The sequence below is a fragment of the Dendrobates tinctorius genome, unplaced genomic scaffold (genome assembly GCF_039654945.1).
Source record: "Dendrobates tinctorius isolate UK_male_01 unplaced genomic scaffold, ASM3965494v1 ptg000270l, whole genome shotgun sequence".
Lineage (NCBI taxonomy): Eukaryota > Metazoa > Chordata > Amphibia > Anura > Dendrobatidae > Dendrobates > Dendrobates tinctorius.
In genome coordinates, this window is record NW_027361937.1 from 697,961 (window position 1) to 724,473 (window position 26,513).

The 26,513-nt window shown below is 45.5% G+C and overlaps 1 protein-coding gene across 4 annotated transcripts in view; it reads right to left on the minus strand.

Moving 5' to 3' along the window:
* Positions 1-26,513, minus strand: part of WFDC3 (WAP four-disulfide core domain 3) — a 148,540-nt gene that overhangs the window by 63,129 nt on the left and 58,898 nt on the right. For all 4 annotated transcript variants that reach the window (XR_012226608.1, XR_012226607.1, XR_012226606.1 and 1 more), the window contains 2 exons: positions 17,166-17,303; positions 10,682-10,825 (listed from right to left, as the gene is read on the minus strand). Coding sequence is in view for 1 of the 4 variants with exons in the window: in XM_073559322.1 (XP_073415423.1) it covers positions 10,682-10,825; positions 17,166-17,303 (282 nt within the window). In the remaining 3 variants the exon portion in view is untranslated. The remainder of the gene's footprint in view (positions 1-10,681; positions 10,826-17,165; positions 17,304-26,513) is intronic.

The window sequence follows — 26,513 nt, forward strand, 5'->3', positions numbered from 1 at the left end:
TGGTTAGGTTAGTTAGGTGCCTCAAGTTTGGATGATGAAGCGCGGCTTCCGGAGTGGGAATTTCTTCTCTGTTATCAGGTATCTGGTCATATTCAATTAAAGTTGGTAAGGGTATGTGCACATTCCCTTTTATTGAAGAGACAATGTACCCAGAAGCTCTTCTGCCAGAAGTTTCAATACGACCAGTGCAGGTATTGAGAGTGTATGGAGTCGTTTGTCCCTTTATATTGAAGATTTCAAAGAGTTTTGGCTTTGCTAGAGACCTGTTGTTATGCTCATCTATTATGGCATACATTCTGGAGGCCTTGCTGGGTTGTCCTTCTGGATAGATATCGACGAGACATACAGTACCTTGGCACAGCATTCAGGTCCAGTTCCTTCTCCACATACTTCAATACATGAGGAGGAAACAGCAGTTGCAGTAGGATCAGAAACTTGTGGCTCCCCGCCATGCTTTTGAGCTTGATTTGATGCTGCTGAAGGTTGTGGAGTGTGTGGAGCTGGTGAGGGATGCATAGATGTAACGTGTTTGTCTCTACTGCATTCAGTTAATTTAATGACAGCCTTACAGTCCTTAGCAAGGTGGTCTGAGGAGGCGCAACACTTATAACATATCCCAAGCTCCTTGAGAGTACCTTTGCACTCCTGCAAAGTCTTTGCCCTGAGTCCACAACATTCCTTAAGTGGGTGAGGTATTTTGTGAATAGGGCACATATGGTTACTGTCCATAACCTTAGGAGCAACAGCATTTGTTTTAGTGAATGCGGGTGCTGTAAGTGGAACATCAGTCTTTCTCACGGATACTGTGCCTCTTAACTCTCTACGTTTTGTGGTAATGTTATCATACCTTGTAGATGATGATGAAGCTGGTGGAGTGATTCAGTGAAATCAAAGCTGGGATCATTCTTCTTCAGAGCTTGATCACTCACAAATCTGGAAAAATGTGAAAAGGGAGGAAAAGACACATTATGCTGTCTTTTATACCGTGAGCCCTAGTCTGCCCATTTATCCTGCATGCTGTATGGAAACTTGGACACTACTGGATTCACGCCATGAGCAGTATCAAGGTAACTCAGTCCTGAAAGACGTGGGTCTGAGTTTGAGGGGTAAGGTTTCTCCTTGTGGAGAGTGACATATCAACTGTGGCTTGTCAAGGTAAGGAGGCTTATTCGCCGTGCAATGTTCCTCTGGGAAAGTAATATGCAAATTGACTTGAACTCTATAGCGCCACCTGTTGGTAGTAGCGATCCTACAAGTCACAATCAACCCTTTAACGAGTCTTTTATCCTAAGTCAAATTAAAAGACTCATTAAAGGGTTGATTGTGACTTGTAGGATCGCTACTACCAACAGGTGGCGCTATAGAGTTCAAGTCATCTTCCTCTCTGAAGAGGCAATTTGCAGGTCTAATTTTGACAATTATAATTCCTTTAGCAGGTCGCTCAGGTCTTGAAGTTTTCTGTTATAAATATAAACGTAGCACTCACCTTAAAGGTATTTCCAGGGAGGTTTATTTTAGTAGACTCGGGATAGTTTAAGTTGAGTGCTAGGTTTATATTTGTTGCTTAAATGGTTTGGCAACCTAACCTTAGCACCATCTTGAGTTGTGCTCATGGTGTTTTTTCTATATTGAAGTTTTCTGTTGTCCTTGTTAGTTATTTTTGGGAAGGTTTGCAGTCTCTTAAATAAGGCACACTCTATGACTTCTGAGCTGCCGTAGGTTTGCTCCCGTCTCTCCCATGCTGCAATAAGACCTGCATCTGAATGGTCCACGTGAACTGCCCTTATTGTCTTGATATGCTCCGCTGATTCAGGGCCTAACCAGTTAACAAGCAAATCCAGTTGTTCCTTGCCGGTGAAGTTAAGGTCTTGAATTACTGCTTGAAACATCAACTTCCAGGCTCTATAATATTCTGCATGATCATCAAACTTCGAGAGACTGATGTTTATTAACTCCCTGCGAATCATGTATCTAGTGAAGTCCGACATGTCCGATCTTTCGGTCATAGTTGCTTGATTAACTTGTGGTATCTCTGGGGAATGTAAGTGGGTCGCCCCTCACACCCAGGGCTGTGGGTTACTCGTTACCGGGCCGGTGTCAGGGGGAATGTGTCACAGCAGCAGTGACCCGGTCCGTGGCCCTGGGCGCCCAATAGCAATGGCGGTGATGTTAATGGTGTTAAAGTTTATTGGAATAGTTTGTGATGCCGTTGTTTGGCAAGTAAGATATTGAGCCAACGCTGCATGCAGATCCCCTGGGACTGATGGCGTGGTGCAGCAAAGATGGTGTAGCTCTCCACAGGTGGAGCTGTAGTCCCAGGGCAGTGTAGGTGCAATGGATGAGGAGAGGTGCAGAATGGTATAGAGGCTGGTACCCAGGTGTAGCAGTGCTGGAATAACTGGAGGACACCAGAGTATGCAGTTCCAAAGCTTTACTCACTGTTAGCAGCTCACACAAAGGCCTGCCTCCACACTGTGTTCTTCAGGTCAGGGCCCCAGTCAACCTCCAGGCAGGATAGGATTCTCCCCTCCACACTCTGCCAATATGTACCTTACTGAACGACTCCTCCAATGCGCCTTTAGGTGCGAAGCACTCCAGTACTTAGTTACTCTGGAATGCCTCTCTCTAGGTGTTCCTAGTCTCTACTTGTATGACAGATAGCTGTAGCCTGTTTCGGGGACTCCTCTCTGCTTCCCGGATCACTATTCAGTTGCTGTTGTGTCCCAAGTCTATGATGGGAGTAAGGCGATAGTGGCTCACTACTCCTCCGGTGTCTGTTGCCGGACATAAAGATCCAATCAACCTCGGGGACCGGGCCCCGCTCTTTGAGCTCTGGACTGGAAGGGTTCTCTCTCTTTCTCAACCTGCTTCCCACCGTCCTTCTATTCTCCTTCATTCCAATCTGTTCTATCTCTCTTATGGAATCTGTAGTCTCCCGTCTATGTCTCTTTCTCCTTCTCTTCCTTCCCGTGCCAGCTGGCTCAGGTCACTGAGGCAGCTGCAGCACTCCTTCCTCCATCCCTCTTCCAGGGATCCTCACTCCTGTCTGAGTGACTTCCTACCCCGCTGACCTTCTGTCAGACTGACCTCTTTCTCTGGGACTCACCCCAGACTGACCTGAATTCCTACACCTTCCCTCTCTTTTATAGCTAACTCAACCCACCTCCCCAGCACCTCTCATGTTACGAAGCCAGGGACCACAAAAGGCACCCTATGACCTTTCCAGCATAAAGCATGGATGGGTCCCTGCTGAACTATCCTGTGTGTGGGGTGCAGGTGTTGGAATGTGAAAGGGAGTTCCCAGCCTACCTGCATGGTGGGGTACCACACCTTAGGAGAAGGTGCAGTACCTCTGTGGCGACTGAAGCCTCAGTGGCGCCACATACCCCCCCTCCGTTAAACACAGCACATCCGCGGGCTGCAAGACAACAAAAGCACAATACAGGAACACACAAAAATTTTAAATGCTGTTTAACAATACTTACCTAATCTTCCTAATATAGGAGGCACATCTCTTAAACGATACAAACAGGCTAACTTCCTATCTTAGTATCAAAAATTTTCTTTAAGTGCAATTCCTAGTTCAAAGTGCAATTATTCTTTCTCTCTCTCTCTAGTACACATTTATTTTTTTTCTACTTTCACTGTCTCTTCTAGACGCAAGACACTGACCGCAAATACCTGGTCTGTCACCTGTCTACTTTCAATTCTTTGCTCTTTATTCAATTCTCACATTCTATCTCAAAACTTTTCTAATTTTCTGTATCAAACATGCTATAAAAGACATTTACTTTTCATAAGACACAACATTATCAAATACGTCATCATAAAACATTCAAAGATTCTTGCAAAGTGCTGAACACTGCTCCCAGGCGGGATTTCTTGCAGTGTCCCTTGAAGTAGACATCATTCTTCGAAAAGTGTCCATTCAAAAACATCATCTTCGCAAAGTGTCTTTGTGTAACCATTATCTTCACAAAAGGGTCCTATATGTAAAACCAAGAAAGGGCACCTAAAGAGTTGCAACTATTTGCAATAAAGTTTGGGACCAATCAGCGTTCATGATCTCCTCAGTTCCAAATGTAGAAAAACGCTGCCAATCAAAAGCAGGGCAACAAAAGTGCTACCGAAAAAACATGATAGCAAAAACAAGGCACAACTGGTGCAAACAAACCCTCCTGGGTAACGAGAGTCACTGTAAATTCTTAATGCTGGTCTTACACCGCGGTGCCACCTTCAGGGGTTCCGGTGTTCCCCCCGGGGACTGATATCCCGGTCCCAGACCAGATCTAGCACGACCTGGCCAGCCGCTGCGATCGTGGTGCACCCCAGGGCCTTCCCAGTTGTCGGGACATCAGACGTACCTGGGCCTCCTGGCGGTGTGGTCTCTGCTCCGGTGCAGTGGTGACAAGTACCGGTGGCAAGGGTACCAAGTTCATTGGCGCCGGTGGTGTAGGCCCCTCCGGGGCGTGTGGCCTGCTCAGTCTCCATAAGGCCTCCTGCCTCAGCCGCAGTCGGGTGGTCAGCTTGACTATTTCTTCTTCCAAATGCCGGCGGTTCATTCCGGAGCTCGGGTCGGAGCCGTCAGCCATGGCGCCAGGGAGATCCGTTTCCCCGCGCTCCGCAGGCCTCCTTTCCTCACTCTCCAAAATGGCGTTCTCGCGTTCTTCTTCCTGCCTTGGCCCCTTTCCCGCCACTGGCTTCTTCTGCCCCTCTTTCCGGGTGCGGCGTCTTCTTCCAGCGCCTCCATACCAAGCCAGGATGCGTACCCCTCGGGGGGTGGGCCATGTATCTGTCACATAGTAATTCAGGCAGGGAAGGCCCAATACTCTTCGCGGTCTTTTCTTAGGACCTCCCATCTCTTCACGCCCTTCTTCTCCGCGCCAGCGGCCATTTCTAATGTCCATTTTACAGTCTATTAAATTTGGTCTTCTGCACATTTTCAAAAGCAGAAAGTCTCCCAAATGTCAAGCACACAGAACCCGATGGCATCGGGTCTCGTCATCCTGTTCATGACGCCAAAATTGGGTCACCCTTCACACCCAGGGCTGTGGGGTACTCGGTACCAGGCCGGTGTCAGGGGGAATGTGTCACAGCAGCGGTGACCCGGTCCGTGGCCCTGGGCGCCCAATATCAATGGCGGTGATGTTAATGGTGTTAAAGTTTATTGGAATAGTTCGTGATGCCACTCGTGGTGTTTGGCAAGTAAGATGTTGAGCCAACGCTGCATGCAGATCCGCTGGGACTGATGGTGTGGTGCAGCAAAGATGGTGTATCTCCCCACAGGTGGAGCTGTAGTCCCAGGGCAGTGTAGGTGCAATGGATGAGGAGAGGTGCAGAATGGTATAGAGGCTGGTACCCAGGTGTAGCAGTGCTGGAATAACTGGAGGACACCAGAGTATGCGGTTCCAAAGCTTTACTCACTGTTTGCAGTTCACACAAAGGCCTGCCTCCGCACTGTGTTCTTCAGGTCAGGGCCCCAGTCAACCTCCAGGCAGGATAGGATTCTCCCCTCCACACTCTGCCAATATGTACCTTACTGAACGACTCCTCCAATGCGCCTTTAGGTGCGAAGCACTCCAGTACTTAGTTACCCTGGAATGCCTCTCTCTAGGTGTTCCTAGTCTCTACTTGTATGACAGACAGCTGTAGCCTGCTTCAGTTGCTGTTGTGTCCCAAGTCTATGATGGGAGTAAAGCGTTAGTGGCTCACTACTCCTCTGGTGTCTGTTGCCGGACATAAAGATCCAATCAAACTCGGGGACCGGGCCCCGGCCTTTGCGCTCTGGACTGGAAAGGTTCTCTCTCTTTCTCAACCTGCTTCCCACCGTCCTTTTATTCTCCTTCGTTCTGATCTGTTCTATCTCTCTTATGGAATCTGTACTCTCCCGTCTACGTCTCTTTCTCCTTCTATTCCTTCCCGTGCCAGCTGGCTCAGGTCACTGAGGCAGCTGCAGTACTCCTTCCTCCATCCCTCTTCCAGGGATCCTCACTCCTGTCTGAGTGACTTCCTACCCCGCTGACCTTCTGTCAGACTGACCTCTTTCTCTGGGACTCACCCCAGACTGACCTGAAATCCTACACCTTCCCTCTCTTTTATAGCTAACTCCACCCGCCTCCCCAGCACCTCTCGTGTTACGAAGCCAGGGACCACAAAAGGCACCCTATGACATTTCCAGCATAAAGCATGGATGGGTCCCTGCTGAAATATCCTGTGTGTGGGGTGCAGGTGTTGGAATGTGAAAGGGAGTCCCCACCCTACATGGATGGTGGGATACCACACCTTAGGAGAAAGTGCAGTACTTCTGTGGCGACTGAAGCCTCAGGGGCGCCACATAAGTTCTCTGGCTTATATGACTGTGACGAATCAGGACAAAATGATGCAGCATGAGGGTTAAGCTGTGGTTTAGTCTCTATAGGGTCTGCTGGCTGCTGCCTAAATTGTGGGTTAGTGCTGGAAGTTACCTTGTTGGCAGTAGGTGGTGACATCTCTTGGCTTGAGGGTGCGTCCATGTGGGAGAACAGAGGTGGCACTGGTAGGGGCGTTAAATGTCTTAGCACGTTGTCAGTAGTGCGATCAGCTGGGTCCTCCATGTCTCCTGGAACAAGGCAGTTCATATCAGCATCTTGACCTACTGCTTGTTCAAGGACCTTCAGTTTATCAAGGGTTGTTGCTTCTTCCCTTTCTGCTTGGAGTATTTTCAATTGTGCCTCCATCTCTGCTTCCTGCCGTTTTAATTGTGCCTCCATCTCAGCCTTCCTAGCAAATGAACTTCTTACCCTAGCTTCTTCTGCAGACGCACGGATTTCCAGTAGCTTGTCAGACAATGTTGACTTCCTGGAGTGAGATGATCTGGAAGATCGAGATGTGATTTTGCTCGATGTTGTACAATGTGATCTAACCTCTTGGAGGTGTGCGGTGCGGAGGTCTGCCTTCTTGTTCTGCCCTCTGAATAGGGCAATGTGTTTTGTATTATGTGCTGGGTTAGTTATAACACCATATAACACCATCTAGTGGTGGCTGAAGTTATAGCTGTGTCTTCAATAGCATTTACAGTCTGTGACTTTAACAGAAGCAATGCACTGTGGGATTGAAGCAATGCTTGTGGGAAGGAAGCAATGTATTCTGGGACAAAGAAAGTGCCATGTTCTTCTTGCATTTCATAAGGAAACACGTATTTATCTGTCCTCCTGTTAACTCTCCAACTTGAGTTCGTTATCCGGGTAAAGCATATCTGGTAAGCTTAATATCTTTCTTGCAATGCAGTGTGCATAGAGATGTTATTAGCTCTATAGCAGTCAGTGCTCAGTAGATGTAATTAGACACCTGTGTTTTTTCTAAGTAAGCTGCATCACACTGAATACTTCTGTAATTGTGTTAGCTGTGTGATCATCTGCCCAATACTTACGCATGTCGTTTGTATTCTTTACAGTTTTACCGCAAGCTCGCTCGCATGTTCTATACTCTTCACCAGTAAACAAGTTAGACTACAGAGAACAGTCTGCTTATTTTGGAAGATAGAAGGTGGTTTATGCTGTATGTTAGAGTGCACACCGTGTCAACGTGTATGAAGGCAGAACACTTCTCTTGAGCATCTTTCACTAATGAGGTCTTTTTTTGGAAAAGAGGTTCCCTTTCAGCTAGCTCTACTAACTACTACCAGTTACTCAGAAATGCAATGTAATTTGCAGACAGTCTCTGGTAGCGATCATAGGCAGCAGATAAACGATTCAATGTAGCGGTTAAATCTGCTGCATTATTGTTAGAGCGTGGAAGAGCTGCTAAATAATGATCAACTCTGCCCCTCTAGTTGTCAAAGTTCTCTCTGACCTTTTGTGTTGGCTTTGTTACATGTTTGGGTCATACGTCCTGCTTTGCAGTGAGTGTGGACTCTGCTCCTGGAGCATCTGTGGTGTCAGGAACGTGATGTGCTTCTTTCACACAGGGATCGTCGGTGCCTTTTGTGGACATCCTTAGCTAAAATGGCAGATGGTCATAAACTTGCTAGCAGACAATGCATATGCACACAGACACTGCAGACTTAGGTCTCTTGTTACTATTCTGCCACCGATCTATGTGGATGTGATGTGTCTGAGGAATGTGAACACAGTTCTCTGTACAAGCAACAGCAGATAGCATTAACTCACTAAATTGTGCTAGTATTCCTGATGAGCTGCACATGATTGGTCCAGAAGGATGATGCAGCGATGAATTTAACAGGTTTTATTCACAGTACCTTGATGAGATGAGGTGAGTTATCAGGCATGATGAAGGGATGAAGATGAGGTAGGAGTTAGTACTGCAAGTTAAAAGCACGCAGTTAAAGGTAACAAGAGAATCCTTTCTCCAGTCCTGTAGCAAGTGTTATCCAAGATGGCACTGACAAGGAAGAAGGAAGTGAGATACAGATAGGAGTTGCAGAAAGAAAAGTATTATGGGTAAAGCAGAGTAATAATACATGAAGAACACAACAGGATGGCAGCAAAGTACAACTAATACAATAGACAGAATTAACCCATATACATTACATTATCTCTATATATAAAGGAGAATGTATGTATGTAAGTATGTGTGTGTGTATCACCAACCAATCACGAAGCATCAGAGTGGGACACCAACCAATCACGAAGCATCAGACACTAACCAATCACGAGCATGAGAGTGGGGCACCAACCAATCACGAAGCATCAGAGTGGGACGCCAATGGAGAGCAGGGCTGCGGATGGATACAGCAGGACGGTTCATGGAGAGCGGGGCTGTGGAGGAAGAGAGCTGGGCTGTGGAGGGAGAGAGCAGGGCTGTGGAGGAAGAGAGCGGGGCTGTGAAGGGAGTTAGCGGGAGAGCAGGGCTGTGGAGGGACAGCAGGACACGGATGTAGAGCGCGGCTGCAGAGAGATAGAACAGGACTGCGGTTGGAGAGCGGGGCTGTGGAAGGAGAGAGCCTGATGGCGGGTGCAGAGCGGGGCTGTTAAGGAAGAGAGCGGGACCCACAGTTAGGTACTATGCCCGGGCAACGCCGGGCTCTTCAGCTACTGTCCTATAATGACTGAAAAGTCTTTGCAAAGGATTAGCTGACAGCACAGACGTCATACATCGGAAACATACGCATTGATTTTAGCTGTCAGCCTGTGATTGACTGGCGGCTGTTAACTGATGCCGTGTAGGAAGCCTTCCAGCACAGTAATATAGATTTTAACTGAACATGCGTCTGTGAATGCATGTTCAGTTACTGAACAGTCACAATCCTGCCGCTGGGAGCCCGGGGAGCAGAAGAGAGGGGGCCTGGTCCACAGTAAGGGCAGTAATGCCCTGATCACCACAAACATGTAATAAATAAAAAGTACATGTGATTTCAAGTAAATACATCCCTCTGAGTATTCAAAGATGCTACAGAATTGTGCATTTGTTGGTGCATTTTTCCCTATATGTTTCTATGGTGAGCTTGAAAAGAACACATGTCAAAAATGTATTTGCATTTTTAAGTGCATTGTTTCTGCACTAATAAACTCAAAAAATTAATCATTACTTCAAATCTTCACCAAAAACATACAAAAATTAGGGGAAAAGGCATTAAAAATGCAACAATCAGAAAAGAATGATATTGCGTATTTTGGTTCCGACACCTACAGAAAAAAACAGCGGGAAAAAATGCAACGTTGTTACTTGTGGAAATATCACCTAAAACTGAAATAAGAGTCTTTGATATATTCATATGCTACACTGAAAGAATTCATTTTCGGGTAACTATTTTTGAACAAACTACTAAAAGAAACAGAATAAACAATAAAAAGCTGAGAAAAAATATTGTAGATTTTTTTGTGTTTACACAGTTAAATAGTTACATATTTTCAAAAAGACCTAGGTCCATCAAGTTCAAAGTTTCTCCAACAATTATACATTTTGTCACTAAATTAACTATAACAACAATGTAATGTGTACTGAGGAAATCATCCAGCCCTTTTTTAAAAGCATCTTATGGATGCGCCATTTCTGGGGCTGCTTAGGGCTGATGTTGGTAGCCTGGGAGGGGTGTCAATATCCGTGGCCCCTTTCCTGACTATTAATATCAGCACACAGCTGTTTAGCCTTTGCTGGTTAGAATTTATAGAGGAACCCTATATAATTTTTTTCTGGGGTCCCCCGTAAACTAACCAGTAAATGCTAAGCAAACAGCTGTGAGCTGTTATTATTAGCCTGGGAGCCTTTTGTGGTATTGTCCCCTTTCCAAGATAAGAAACATTAGTCCCCAGTCATGGGTTTTCCCTCTGCTCGTTATCAAAATTAAGCGGGATTTCACTCCAATTTTTTTATTTAATTCTTAATTTTACACATCATGTACACAGCGGGTGCTGAATACAACTCCCATCATTGTCGCCTGGTCGCGCTGAGCTCAGGGAGACCAAGTGACAATGATCAGAGCTGTCTTTAGCACCTGTCGCCTGGAAACATTATGAACTGTACGGACAATGCGATCAGGATCAAATCCAGAATATTATTTCCCCTGGTTGATTCATCTACCAACTGATCAACAGAGAGAGGTAATTGTCTTTTCCCTCATTAAGACCCTGTGAGTTTATACTACTTGTAAATGTTTTGAAATTATGAAAATATTAGTTGCCATTGAAAAGTAGATTTTCTTTAAACCTATCAGCTTTATTAAAGAAAGTTTCTCATTATTTACCATCTAAAGGCTGCTGACACCTTTTTGCACAACCATATGGGCAACACTTTTCAGCGTCCGGACATCCAGTGTCATTAACACAAAAATCGCGTTGTGCCACAACACACTGTGCCAATTTTTCCATTTCACAGAAACCTGGTTTCTCTTAAGAAAAAAAAGATAAAAATCAGAATCAACATTACAAAGAAAAATACACACATGCATTGATACAATGAAGTAATAGTTGCAGTTGAGATGGTGCTTCAGAAGGTATGGGCACGCTACCAACTGACATTGAGGCTGTGTGCCCATGATGCGATTTTTAAGCGTTTTTGCCGTGATTTTCGGCGCGAAAACGCTGCGAAAACGTTTAAAAATCATGTACAGAATGCCCCCCCCATACATTCCTATGGCATTCCGCACATGCTGTGCTAACGCTGCGCTTTTTTCCGCGGCGGAATCGCATCGCGGAAAAAATCGCAGCATGATCATTCTTTTGTGCGGAATCGCAAAGAATTGCCGCGATTCCGCACCCATAGGAATGCATGAGAATCGCTTACTTCCCGCACGTGGCTATGCCCACCATGCGGGAAGTAAAGCGTCTCATGTGCGGTTGGTACCCACGGTGTGGAGGAGAGGAGACTGTCCTCCAGGCCCTGGGTACCATACCCCTGTAAAAAAAAAATAAAATCGGGGTATATTTACCTTCCGACATCCCGCGCTGCAATCCCGGGCCTCAGCGTTCCCAGTAATGCCTTGCGGCAAGGACCTGTGATGACGTAGTCTCGCGTGACTCTAGCAGTCTCGCGAGATCGCTATAGTAACGCGAGACCAACGTCATCACAGGTCTCGCAAGGCATCTCTGGGAATGCTGAAGCCCGGGATGGCAGCGCGGGACGACGGAAGGTAAATATACCCCGATTTTTTATTTTTTTTATAATTTTTGACATTTTATCTTTTACTATTGATGCCGCATAGGCGGCCTCAATAGTAAAAAGCTGCTCACACTTGTCAAACACTATTTTTGACGAGTGTGACCAACCTGTCAATCACTTTCCAAGCGATGCTTCAAATCGCTTGGAAAGTGCTTGAGAAAATCGCGGCAAAATCGCGAACAGAATCGCGGTGAAATCGCGTGGAAAAAAAAGCGCGATTTCTGGGAAGGAGTCCGGTTTTCATTGTGCGTTTTAAAACGCTACGTGGGCCCATAGCCTTAAAACAACTTACTCCAACATTCGTCAGCTGCATATATTACCCCCCTGTATTGTTATTTATAGCCATGGGCACATAGATCCCATATATACAGTTGTGGCCAAAAGTATTGACACCCCTGCAATTCTGTCAGATAATACTCAGTTTCTTCCTGAAAATGATTGCAAACACAAATTCTTTGGTATTATTATCTTCATTTAATTTGTCTTAAATGAAAAAAACACAAAAAGAATTGTCCTAAAGCCAAATTGGATATAATTCCACACCAAACATAAAAAAGAGGGTGGACAAAAGTATTGGCACTGTTCGAAAAATCATGTGATGCTTCTCTAATTTGTGTAATTAACAGCACCTGTAACTTACCTGTGGCACCTAACAGGTGTTGGCAATAACTAAATCACACTTGCAGCCAGTTGACATGGATTAAAGTTGAATCAACTCTGTCCTGTGTCCTTGTGTGTGCCACATTGAGCATGGAGAAAAGAAAGAAGACCAAAGAACTGTCTGAGGACTGGAGAAACAAAATTGTAAGGAAGCATGAGCAATCTCAAGGCTACAAGTCCATCTCCAAAGACCTGAATGTTCCTGTGTCTACTGTGCGCAGTCATCAAGAAGTTTAAAGCCCATGGCACTGTGGCTAACCTCCCTAGATGTGGACGGAAAAGAAAAATTGACAAGAGATTTCAACGCAAGATTGTGCGGATGTTGGATAAAGAACCTCGTCTAACATCCAAACAAGTTCAAGCTGCCCTGCAGTCCGAGGGTACAACAGTGTCAACCCGTACTCTCCGTCGGCGTCTGAATGAAAAGGGACTGTATGGTAGGAGACCCAGGAAGACCCCACTTCTTACCCCGAGACATAAAAAAGCCAGGCTGGAGTTTGCCAAAACTTACCTGAAAAAGCCTAAAACGTTTTGGAAGAATGTTCTCTGGTCAGATGAGACAAAAGTAGAGCTTTTTGGGCAAAGGCATCAACATAAAGTTTACAGGAAAAAAAAAGAGGCATTCAAAGAAAAGAACACGGTCCCTACAGTCAAACATGGCGGAGGTTCCCTGATGTTTTTGGGTTGCTTTGCTGCCTCTGGCACTGGACTGCTTGACCGTGTGCATGGCATTATGAAGTCTGAAGACTACCAACAAATTTTGCAGCATAATGTAGGGCCCAGTGTGAGAAAGCTGGGTCTCCCTCAGAGGTCATGGGTCTTCCAGCAGGACAATGACCCAAAACACACTTCAAAAAGCACTAGAAAATGGTTTGAGAGAAAGCACTGGAGACTTCTAAGGTGGCCAGCAATGAGTCCAGACCTAAATCCCATAGAACACCTGTGGCAGTTTGGAGAAGGCACCCTTCAAATATCAGGGACCTGGAGCAGTTTGCCAAAGAAGAATGGTCTAAAATTCCAGCAGAGCATTGTAAGAAACTCATTGATGGTTGCCGGAAGCGGTAGGTCGCAGTTATTTTGGCTAAAGGTTGTGCAACCAAGTATTAGGCTGGGGGTGCCAATACTTTTGTCTGGCCCATTTTTGGAGTTTTGTGTGAAATGATCAATGTTTTGCTTTTTGCTTCATTCTCTTTTGTGTTTTTTCATTTAAGACAAATTAAATGAAGATAATAATACCAAAGAATTTGTGTTTGCAATCATTTTCAGGAAGAAACTGAGTATTATCTGACAGAATTGCAGGGGTGTCTATACTTTTGGCCACAACTGTAACAGCTACAACTGAGTGAGTAATGATAAGAAAAAAATCATGACCAGTGTCAGATTGGGGTGAAAAGCACCCAACGGTAAGGGCTCATACTCACTTGCGAGAAATACGGACGAGTGCAATCCAATAAAAAATCGGATTGCACTCGGACCAATGTTATTCAAAAGGTGACATCTCATTTGCGAGTTTTTTCTCAGCTGAAATCGGACTGAGAAAAAAATCGCAGCATGCTGCATATTGCTGCAATTCTCGGACGAGACTCGCCAATGCAAGTCAAAGAGTGCGAGAAAAAAATCGCACAGCACTCGCACCATGCGAGTGCTGTCCAATTTTTACGCACCGGTGTCCTTTGAAAAGCCGGCAATTTATATGCGGCTATACAGTAAAATCACACTGACATGTTATAATACAAAAGATAGAATACATTTATACACATAGAATAAGTGTATATACAGTATATATATGTCAGTGACACACATACATATATATATATCTTTATATTTCATAGAGATACATAGTAGAATACTGTAGGTGATAATTCATTTGTCGGCTTTTGTAAGATCATTGCAGAAGCCAACAGGATAGGAAATATGGTTTACATACAGTAAACCATTGCATATCAGTTAGATTTATACTGTATATGTCCCTAACTAATAATGTTATTAGTGTGTGTGTAAAATATTGGATCTGTAGGTGTTAAATTAAGGAATTAATTCACAGAAAAAAATTGCGTGCAGCACAATTTTCTCCGCCAGAGAGGGAAAGCCAGTGACTGAGGGCAGATATTAATAGCCTAGAAAGGGACCATTGTTATTAGTCCCCCTGGCTAAAAATATCTGCCCCCAGCCACCCCAGAAAAGGCACTTAGCCTCTTTCTTCCCATTGCCCTGTAGCGGGTGGCTTATGGGGTAATAAGGGGTTAATGTCACCTTGTTATTGTAAGCTGACATTAAGCCCGGTTAATAATGGAGCACTAGCGCTGACATCACTGAGGCTGCCCAGAGGCCCCACCTGACCTGAGGTGAACTCGGCAGCATGGGAAAATGTTCATAAACTTTCCCACGCTAATGAGTTCAAGTCCGATCAGGCAGGGAGGCTGCTCAGGCAGCTTTTCATTCATTACACAGTGGTTTACAGCCGGGGTTGGTAGCACTAGCACCTCCCCCGGTTGTAAACTATTTAACCCCTTGAGATGAATTGCAGCGTTGGGCTTGACTGTATGGCGGACAGCTATAGAATATTGTTGCTTTTTTATTTTTTACAGGAGAACAAGGGCTTCGATTGGATTGGGACTTTAATAAAGATGGCAAACCTGTGTGTTTAATTATTTCATTTAAAGACTTTATTCTTAATGTGCGTTTTTTTAACCCTTTCATACTATTGGATTAATAATGGAGAGGTGTCTTATTGACACCTCTCCATTATTAACCAGGCTTAATGTCACCTTACAATAGCAAGGTGACATTAACCCCTTAATACCCTATATGACACCTGCTACAGGGCAATTCGAAGAGAGAGGCTAAGTGCCGGAATTGGCGCATCTTACAGACGTGCCTTTTCGGGGGTGGCTGGGGGCAGATGTTTTCAGCCGGGGGGGAACAATAGTCCATTTCTAGGCTATTAACATCTGCCCTCAGTCACTGGCTTTCCCTCTCGGGTGGAGAAAATTGCGCGGGAGCCACGCAATTTTTTTCCGTGATTATATTCTTTCATTTAACACCTACAGATCTAAAATTTTACACAAACACACTAATAAAATTAGAAGTCACTGACATATACAGTATAAATCTCCCTGATATGCAATGGTTTACTGTATGTAAACCATATCTCCTCTCCTGTTGGCTTTTTCAATTATTTTACAAAAGCTGACAAATAAATTAACGGCTATCCTGCTATCTCTCTCTCTCTCAAATATATATATATATATATATATATACACATACAGTGTGTGTGTGACATATATATATATATATACTGCTCAAAAAAATAAAGGAAACACTATAACATTTCAGTGTTCCCTTTATTTTTTTGAGCAGTATATACTGTATATACACCTATACTATGTGTATATATCTTGTCTCTCTATTCTTAACTGTACGCGGCATCTGCCGGCTTTTACTATATCTATCTATATATCTATCTATATACACACATACTGTATATGTTAGGTGCCAGATTCCTGCAGCTACACAACAGGAATCCAGAGCCTCACATGCTGCTCTGCAGCAAGTCATTCCTGAGGCTAAGTTCCTCTGCCGCTCCACTGAGCATGCTCACGAGACGATCTCCCATTGGAGGTCGGGAGTCACGTGCTCAGGTCCTTCTCCAGATCTGATTGGTCCATCTCAGAGATCTGGAAGGTCCCGGCAGCGCACAACTATAAAAGGCCCGCATGGCCGCTCGGCCATACGCTAGTATAGACTCTTCTTGCTAGATGTGTGACTGGTGATGGTTGTATGATTCTGGTGACTGACTTATTAAGATTCCTCTCTCTCTGATATTACGCATGTGGATAGGGAATTATAGAAAGAGTCAGCGCCAGTCAGTGGCAAGCCATGTGCCACTGTGCACACCGCACCTCTACACTAGCGTCCGGTGGTGTCTTGTCTCTCACGGCACTATCGCATAGTGGCTGTGTCTGCCGCCGCGCTGCATTCAGCAGCACTTACCGGCGTCCGCAGTAGCGATGCCGCACGCACGGTAGGTCTAGACTGTCATCGTCCCCTCTTGGACCCGTGTCCTGTGACCTGATACCGTGCGTGCAATTTCGCTGAGATGTGTGAGTCTAACAGGCTCGGTGTTTATGTTTATGTTACAGCGCCTCTGTGAGTTAACAGAGTCCGCTCTGTGCACATCGGGTGACGTTGAACCCGTGCGCATTATACCGCCATATTGCGCGTCTGCCATTAATTAGCAGCAGTGTTAACACCTTCTGCACGGTGGACCCCGAGCGGCGAACGCACTTTATTATTTATTTATTTAGTGCATTCCACCGTTCCTAACACATATACTGTATATATATACATATATATGTTTTGAAGATTATTTTGCTTTAAAACAATGTGTACAGTTTTTTTACAATGAGATTTAACATAGAGAGAACTGCTGTATGTAAAACCTCATGTTAAAATCGCATTGCATACGGATTGCATACACATGTCATATGGATGTTCTGTGGAAAAATCGCACGGAAGTCGCATGACACTCGCATAGCACTCGTCTGTTTTTTTGGTCCGGAAATCGGACTGTTCTTTTCTCGCAAATGGGTATATGCCCTAACACTGAGTCTGGTGGTCCATTGTTTAGCTGCATGCAAATATTACATTACCCTCATTCACAAATGTACCTATGCTCTTATATAATAATACTCTGGGTAGTTTGTTAAATGATGACATACTGCCTTTGTCTGTACATAGTGAATTATTATATTGTGCGACCTACTGCTCACATATTGGGGTAATGGACCCACGCCTGCACAGCGGCCTACAGGGGGATTCACCTATTCTCCTGTGGGCCAGTACGAGTCTGATCATGATAACAGTATATGAAATGAAAAGTAAAATATGTTGTATATGATATAACTTACCTTCAATCAAGGGCAGACAGTTATGTCCACAGCTATTCAAGCAACACTTAGCTTCAGTAGCACAGTCACTGTCGGCAGTGCACATATCATTACATCGGACAGAACTGGTGGGACTTACAGGGCATGGACCACACCTATCTGTATAGAAACAGTGGAGATACAGTAATTAAAAAACATAAACAAAATATTAGTTTTAATTAGTTGCACTAATTGATCAAAATGAAGTAATAACAAAGAAAAAGAACACAGTTTTTGCCCCAAAGGGCATATGTACAAAAAAGTCAAATAAACATTAATCCAAAAGAACGCCTCCTTTATCAATTTCTTAACGGGGTATGATCCCCATTGACTATTATTTTACTTCTACAGCTCTGGTAAAAATTAAGAGACCACTGCAAAATTTTCAGTTTCTCTGATTTTTCTCTTTGCAGGTATATTTTTTGAGTAAAATGTACATTGTTGTTTTATTCTATAAACTACTGACATGTCTCCGAAATTTAAAGCTAAAAATGTTGTATTTATTTGCAGCAAATGAGAAATCGACAAAATAATAAAAAAGAGACAGTGCTTTCGGACCTGAAATAATGCAAAGAAAACAAGTTCTTATTCATGTAGAAACAACAGTTTTTAGTTTCAACAATTTTATTGAAATGAAAACATCACTTAACATGAAATACAATCACATTAGAGTACAAGGATCCCCTTGTAGGGGGAAATACATAGAAAGAAAAAGGCACTTAAAGTCATACGGTATCCTTGACTACAGAATCTTTGTTTAGAATATGTGTAGAAAGACAGTTATAACACAACTAAGTTAAACTTAAAGGGATGGGAAGGGAATGTGGGGACTTTAAAGTGAGTGTCGATAATACGAGATATACCAACGTGGGACACCAGTGTACCTGCTTTAGAGTATCTGATTGTAAGGAGCCACTGCCATGCCAGTATATTATATAGATAAAGATATCATTTTGGAAAGGTCATCATCTCTATGTGCCTGAATCCAAGGATCCCAGATACCTTGAAAGTTTTCGAAGGAATCAGATCTGATGGCTTCTATTTTCTCATATAACATTATCAGATTGACCCTTCTCCTCACCTGCGTAATTGAGAGCGTACTAGTTTTCCATCTGCTGGCAATGTGATTTCTTGTTGCCATGGCAATAAAGTCAACGAGATGGCAAGTCCTATTGTTAGCATTGATTGGTCTGTCCCCCAGCAGAAGAACCGACGGTGACAGAGGTAGTTTCCTACCCAATATAGTATCAATTAGTTTTACTACATCTTTCCACAGTGACTTTACTATCGGACATGTCCACCAAATATGGAGAGTATCTCCATTGTCAGTGCACCCTCTAAAACAGCCACCAGGAACCAAATGAGAAGTATTGTGCAGGAAGCTGGGTACATAGTGTATTCTAAAAAACAATTTAAGAGAAGTCTCAGTAAGTGAAACTTGATTACTGACCCTCATTATATTTTCATAACATCTGAACCACCTTTGAGGTGTGAGGGAGATTCGTAGGTCTGCCTCTCACTGCTCCATAGTCTTCAATTTCAGGCAATCTCTGGGTTTGTTAAATATAGAGTAAAGATGGGATATAAGGCCATTGCCAAGTGGGTCATATAGACATTTTAGTTTGTATGTTGTAGGTTGTTGGAAATGAAAAATGTGTTCAAGTCGGAAAGTCTCAGACCTCGGGACTTGATATTTTGCGATGAACTCTTGTTTTGACATTAGTTTGAAGTGGGTAGTTAAATTTTGTAGCCTAGTTAGCTTATTCTGCTGCCACCATACGTGGTTTCGGGATGTCACTCCTGGTGGGAACATGGGATTATTAAACAGGTTCAGGAGAGGAGAGGGATGAGATTGCAATGCAAATTGGAACCTATTCGCTCTCCAGATTCGCAGGGGGTGAAAGGTATATGGCGAATGTAAAGCCAAATCTTTCGGTAAAGGCCCCGTGGCCCAAATTAGGCTCTCTAAAACGTAAGGTGCTATTTGAGAATTTTCTATTTGCAGCCAGATAGGTGTGTGTTGTTGCGCATTTACCCCTGCCAGCTGGGCGATCTGAGCCGCCCTGTAATAAAGAGTAAAGTTTGATAGCGAGACTCCTCCCTGTCTTTTGTGTCTAAACAGAATTTGCTGGGAAATACGGGGCTTTTTATTGTTCCAGACAAAACGTAGTATATGTGAGTGTATCATTTTGAATGTCATTAGGGGTATTGAAATAGGCAAGGATTGGAACAGATATAGAAATTGTGGCAAGGTAACCATTTAAACCGAGTGCACCCTTCCCAAAAAGGAAAGAGATGGGGATGACCATTTTGACAAAGATTGCGTTAGTTTTTGGAGGAGGGTAGCGTAATTATATTTAAATAGCGTGGACTTAGATAAAGTAAGGTTAATTCCTAGATATGTAATGTAATGCTTTGCATGTCGGAAGTGAAAGTTCTCTAGTATTGAAGCTTGTTCGGCAGGAGGAGTGTTCAGAAACATAATCTCTGATTTATCGATATTGACCTTTAAGCCTGAGATTTCCTCAAAAGAATTAAGTGTATTTAAGAGATTCGGCAGGGATATATGAGGATTTGTCATGGTCAGAAGTAGGTCGTCGGCAAACAGACTGACCTTGTATTCAAGTCTACCTATAGTTTGGCCTGTGATATCGGGGTGTAAACGGATCTTCTGCGCTAGTGGTTCCATCACTAGAGCGATTAGGGCTGGAGATAGGGGGCACCCTTGCCTGGTTCCTCTGCCGATAATTATTGGTTCTGGAGTGGTCGAGGGTAATTTTAAATAGGCAACCGGAGTATTGTATAGAAGTTTAAGTGAGTCGATTAGTTGTTGTGAAACCCCCATTTTGTGCAAGACATTAAACATATATGACCAAGTAACGGTGTCAAAAGCTTTCTCTATATCTAAAGCTAGCAAGGTTAAGGGGGTTTTACGCTTGTTGTTGTTTTGTATAAGGTTTAGGTTTTTACGAATATTATCCGGGGCTTGTCTGGTTGGGATGAATCCAACCTGATCTTTGTGAATAAGACTAGGTAGGCATTTATTAATTCTATTGGCTATTATGGAGGAGAAAATCTGAAGATCCACGTTCAAAAGGGATATTGACCTGTAATTTTTTGTGAGTAATGGGTCTCTCCCTTGTTTTGGGATGACAGTGATATGCGCCATATAGAAAACCGGCGGCATTGTTTGGCCTGTTAGCATTTTATTGCAGTATTTTTGTATATGTTTTAATAAAATATTTGAAAATTTTTTATAATATAATGCGGTCAATCCATCGGGGCCCGGAGCCTTCCCAATTTTAAGATGGTTTATAGTAGATGTGATTTCCTCTTCAGTGATAGGGGAATGTAATGTATCAGCGTAAGTCGGAGCTAGGGAAGGTAGTGGTATATTAGCTAGAAAATCATCCAATTTGGGCAATGAAAAATTTGTGCTATCAGTGCATAGTTTTCGGTAATAAGTTTGGAATATTTTGTAAATTTTGTTCGGGTTAAAAGTAGTTTGGGATTGTTCATCTTTTATAGAGAAAATAGAGTTTAATCGCTCTTTCTGTTTCAATTTTCGAGCTAGCATTCGGTCCATTTTATTAGAGAACCGATAGAATGTCGCTTGCGTCCACCTGATTGCTCGTTCCGTGCGAGTCATTAGCAAAGTGTTTAGCTGAAGTTTTAAGTCATAGATTCGCTTAGTTAAGTATAGAGAGGGGTGTGCCTGATTGGCGGTCTCAAATTTATAAAGTTCATTCTCGAGAGTCAATTGCTTCTTAAGACGATTTCTCTTTTTTTGGGATGCTATCCTAATGAGTACACCAGTGATATATTTTTTATGAGCCATCCAAACATTACCCATAGAGGTGTCAGGGGTAGTGTTGAGCATTCCGATACCGCAAGTATCGGGTATCGGCCGATATTAGCGGTATCGGAATTCCGATACTGACTTCCAATACTTTTGTCATATCGGATTCCGGAATCGGAATCGGAAGTTCCCATCATGCTATGAGCCTGCTTGCTTTGATTAAGCCAATGGGAATCCTCCGAAGTGTGGGCACATCCTGTTAGGCATGTAGGCATGTTAACTATTGGCATGGCTGTGATTGGCTGCCGAAATGATGTCATGATGCACTATAAAAGCCACCGCAGCCGCCATTTCTGGTTCACTCTGCTGTGAATTCAGTTAGGGACAGGCTGCTGTAGAAGACTGTGAGGGACAGTTAGAAATAGCGATTCCACCAAACTTCTAGTGCTTTACCCAGGCTACATAAACCACCACTGTAGCCTTCTTTGCCCTAGCAGCAGTGTTCACAGCTGTCTGCAAGGGCTGTGTGAGTGCAGCTCACGCTGTGGAGTGGGTCCTGCAGCCACGTCAGGCTGTAGGCCACCCAGTGTGATCACTGCTGCCTCATACATCTTTTAATTTTTGAGCTGCATTTTTTACATAATTCCAATCTAGTGTGCTTCCATCCGTATCCATATACGTTGGTTGCAAACACTAGTAGTAGACAGCGGAGCCTTTCTGCAGCCTTTCAGTGCTAGTGTCCACTTTGCTGCACTGTTCACGGCTGTCTGAGAGGTCTCTGACTGTGTGTGAGTGCAGCTCACGCTGAGTAGTGTGTCCTGCAGCTACGTCTGGTTGTAGGACGCTCAGCGTGTCACTGCCTCACACATTTTTCTTTTATTGCAGCTCATTTTTTCTTCTATTAGTGTGCATCCATCCGTCTCCATCTACGGTGGTTGCAAACACTATATAGGAGTACACAGCAGAGCCTTTCTGCAGCCTGTCAGTGCCAGTGCCCACTTAGCTGCACTGTTCACGGCTGTCTGAGAGGTCTCTGACTGTGTGTGAGTGCAGCTCACGCAGAGTAGAGTGTCCTGCAGCTACGTCTGGTTGTAGGACACTCAACGTGCGTCACTGCCTCACACATATTTGTCTTTGAGTGCAGCTCATTTTTTCTTCTCCTATTAGTGTGCATCCATCCGTATCCATCAACATTTTTTGGTTGCAAACACTATATAGGAGTAGATAGAGGAGCCTTTTTTTCTGGCTTGTGCCCTGCCGGCGCAGCCAGATTAGTATTACCCAATTTTTTTGGAGCCTCATCTTTTGCATTGTAGGTTACCTGCCTGCATTGTAATAGCTCCAAAAAGTTGGTGATACTATCAGTTTCAATTCTTTGTTCACATACTTTGAGTTTGTTTCCAACAAAGAAACCACAAAAAAAGTTCACCAAACACTTCATTTGGAACTTGTGTAGGCCACATCAGCTCCTATTAAAGTGTAGTCCACACACACACACTTCATAAAATTAGTGTTTCTTGTACCTGTAACCAGCTGTTCAGGAATAAGCACACTAAGGCCCCCCTTTGTCCTTTTCTGCCTATCTTAAGCAGTCTGGCAAGATGAAGAAGGCAGGGAGTAAGGCGCGTGGGCGTGGGCGTGGAGTTTCAGCAGGGTGAGGACGTGGGGATTCTGCAGGGAGAGGACGTGGGGATTCTGCAGGTAGAGGACGTGGGGATTCTGGGCCTGCTGCGGGCACCAGTGGATCAGCATCCCCCAGTTTTAGCAGGCAACAGTCCTTTATGCGCAGCTTTGTAGGACCTCAACGTACCCCACTGCTGCGGGAGGAACAAATTGAAGCCATTGTCGGATGGATGGCAGCTAACGCATCGACTTCAATTACTTCCACATCCTCTCAGGGCCAGAGCACCGAAGAGCAACCATCTGTCTCTTCACCAGCTGCCAAAGTGCCCAGGCCGTCAGAGAGACATGGACAGGAGCCATCACAGTCTCTACTTCTGTTCTCGGAATCTGTTGGCTTGGAAAGAGGGGGCCAGCCAAGCAGCATTCCTGAATGTGAAGAAGAGGGAGTATGCAGTGATGCGCAACTTCTTTGTCCCTCTGAATCTGAAGAGGCGAGTGGGCCAGTGCCTATGGTCAGCACACCTCAGTACGCATCAGATGATGACGAGACTCAGTTGCCACTTTCTGGTGCGTACGGTGCTGGCGAGACAACCCCGGAGAAGCAGCTGTTTGAAGAGGGGAGGGAAGATGATGAGGTCCTTGACCCATCATGGCGTGAGGAACAGGAAGGTGGTGGGAGCAGCTTGGAGGAAGAGATTCCCCTACCGGCCAAAACAGGAGGCAGAGGGAGGGGGAAGACTTGGTTGCCTGTACCCTCCACTTCGGCACCCGTTAGGAGCATTCCTCATTCCAAAGGCAAAACGGGCGCTCCCAAGAGTTGCAGTGCGTGGTCCTTTTTTGACACAGTTGCAGATGACATTTGCTTTGTCAAATGCAAGCTGTGTCATCAGATCAGTCAAAAGAGGGAGAAATGTCAGCAACCTCAATACCACAAATATGTGGAAACATGTGCGCACCAGCACGAGTTGGAGTTGCAGAGACACCCTGAAGACGTAGGCCAACGTACAGCACCACCTACCACCTCTTCAGTTATGGGAATGTGGACAGAGCAGGCGGCATTGCCGGACACACATCAGGGGATTAACTGACCGGACTGAACACCTGGAACACAGGAACAAGTGTGGATTGTGCAGACGCCACTTCGGAGCTATAACTGGCGGGGTTGGAGGACAAGGGAAATACGAAAATCAGTGAAGCCACAGGCCTAAGTGGAGCACGGTTAAAATTAGTAGAAGTCTACAACCGATCTTAAAATTTCTTCAATGCAGCCTCAGCCTGCTCCGTGCTTGTCCCTGGGCTTCAACACAGCCAGTTGTAGCTCGGAAGTGCTGTCCACACGGAAAAAGACACTTGCTCCCGTGTCTCAGTGGGGTTCAGTAACGTCAGCTGTTCCCCTGCTGTGTGGATGGCAGTCTCTCCTGCTGTCTCTGCATTCCAAAGACAGTAGGCCTCTGCCTACACCCTCATATTTCCTGGGCTTCAACACAGCCAGTTGTAGCTCGGAAGTGCCGTCCACACGGAAAGAGACACTTGCTCCCGTGTCTCAGTGGGGTTCAGTAACGCTAGCTGATCCCCTGCTGTGTGGATGGCAGTCTCTCCTGCTGTCTCTGCATTCCAAAGACAGTAGGCCTCTGCCTACACCCTCCTATTTCCTGGGCTTCAACACAGCCAGTTGTAGCTCGGAAGTGCCGTCCACACGGAAAGAGACACTTGCTCCCGTGTCTCAGTGGGGTTCAGTAACGTCAGCTGATCCCCTGCTGTGTGGATGGCAGTCTCTCCTGCTGTCTCCACATTCCAAAGACAGTAGGCCTCTGCCTACACCCTCCTATTTCCTGGGCTTCAACACAGCCAGTTGTAGCTCGGAAGTGCCGTCCACACGGAAAGAGACACTTGCTCCCGTGTCTCAGTGGGGTTCAGTAACGTCAGCTGTTCCCCTGCTGTGTGGATGGCAGTCTCTCCTGCTGTCTCTGCATTCCAAAGACAGTAGGCCTCTGCCTACACCCTCCTATTTCCTGGGCTTCAACACAGCCAGTTGTAGCTCGGAAGTGCCGTCCACACGGAAAGAGATACTTGCTCCCGTGTCTCAGTGGGGTTCAGTAACGCTAGCTGATCCCCTGCTGTGTGGATGGCAGTCTCTCCTGCTGTCTCTGCATTCCAAAGACAGTAGGCCTCTGCCTACACCCTCCTATTTCCTGGGCTTCAACACAGCCAGTTGTAGCTCGGAAGTGCCGTCCACACGGAAAGAGACACTTGCTCCCGTGTCTCAGTGGGGTTCAGTAACCCTAGCTGATCCCCTGCTGTGTGGATGGCAGTCTCTCCTGCTGTCTCTGCATTCCAAAGACAGTAGGCCTCTGCCTACACCCTCCTATTTCCTGGGCTTCAACACAGCCAGTTGTAGCTCGGAAGTGCCGTCCACACGAAAGAGATACTTGCTCCCGTGTCTCAGTGGGGTTCAGTAACGCTAGCTGATCCCCTGCTGTGTGGATGGCAGTCTCTCCTGCTGTCTCTGCATTCCAAAGACAGTAGGCCTCTGCCTACACCCTCCTATTTCCTGGGCTTCAACACAGCCAGTTGTAGCTCGGAAGTGCCGTCCACACGGAAAGAGACACTTGCTCCCGTGTCTCAGTGGGGTTCAGTAACGCTAGCTGATCCCCTGCTGTGTGGATGGCAGTCTCTCCTGCTGTCTCTGCATTCCAAAGACAGTAGGCCTCTGCCTACACCCTCCTATTTCCTGGGCTTCAACACAGCCAGTTGTAGCTCGGAAGTGCCGTCCACACGGAAAGAGACACTTGCTCCCGTGTCTCAGTGGGGTTCAGTAACGTCAGCTGATCCCCTGCTGTGTGGATGGCAGTCTCTCCTGCTGTCTCCACATTCCAAAGACAGTAGGCCTCTGCCTACACCCTCCTATTTCCTGGGCTTCAACACAGCCAGTTGTAGCTCGGAAGTGCCGTCCACACGGAAAGAGACACTTGCTCCCGTGTCTCAGTGGGGTTCAGTAACGTCAGCTGTTCCCCTGCTGTGTGGATGGCAGTCTCTCCTGCTGTCTCCGCATTCCAAAGACAGTAGGCCTCTGCCTACACCCTCCTATTTCCTGGGCTTCAACACAGCCAGTTGTAGCTCGGAAGTGCCGTCCACACGGAAAGAGACACTTGCTCCCGTGTCTCAGTGGGGTTCAGTAACGTCAGCTGATCCCCTGCTGTGTGGATGGCAGTCTCTCCTGCTGTCACCACATTCCAAATACAGTAGGCCTCTGCCTACACCCTCCTATTTCCTGGGCTTCAACACAGCCAGTTGTAGCTCGGAAGTGCCTTCCACACGGAAAGAGACACTTGCTCCCGTGTCTCAGTGGGGTTCAGTAACGTCAGCTGATCCCCTGCTGTGTGGATGGCAGTCTCTCCTGCTGTCACCACATTCTAAATACAGTAGGCCTCTGCCTACACCCTCCTATTTCCTGGGCTTCAACACAGCCAGTTGTAGCTCGGAAGTGCCGTCCACACGGAAAGAGACACTTGCTCCCGTGTCTCAGTGGGGTTCAGTAACGTCAGCTGATCCCCTGCTGTGTGGATGGCAGTCTCTCCTGCTGTCACCACATTCCAAATACAGTAGGCCTCTGCCTACACCCTCCTATTTCCTGGGCTTCAACACAGCCAGTTGTAGCTCGGAAGTGCCGTCCACACGGAAAGAGACACTTGCTCCCGTGTCTCAGTGGGGTTCAGTAACGTCAGCTGATCCCCTGCTGTGTGGATGGCAAAGTCTCCTGCTGCCTACACAGTCGTACCACTACTGATTTTTAACCGTGCTCCAATTAGGCCTGTGGCTCCACTGTCTCTCGTATTTCCCCTGTCCTCCAACCCTGCCAGTTACAGCTCCGAAGTGGCGTCTGCACAATCCACACTTGTTCCTGTGTT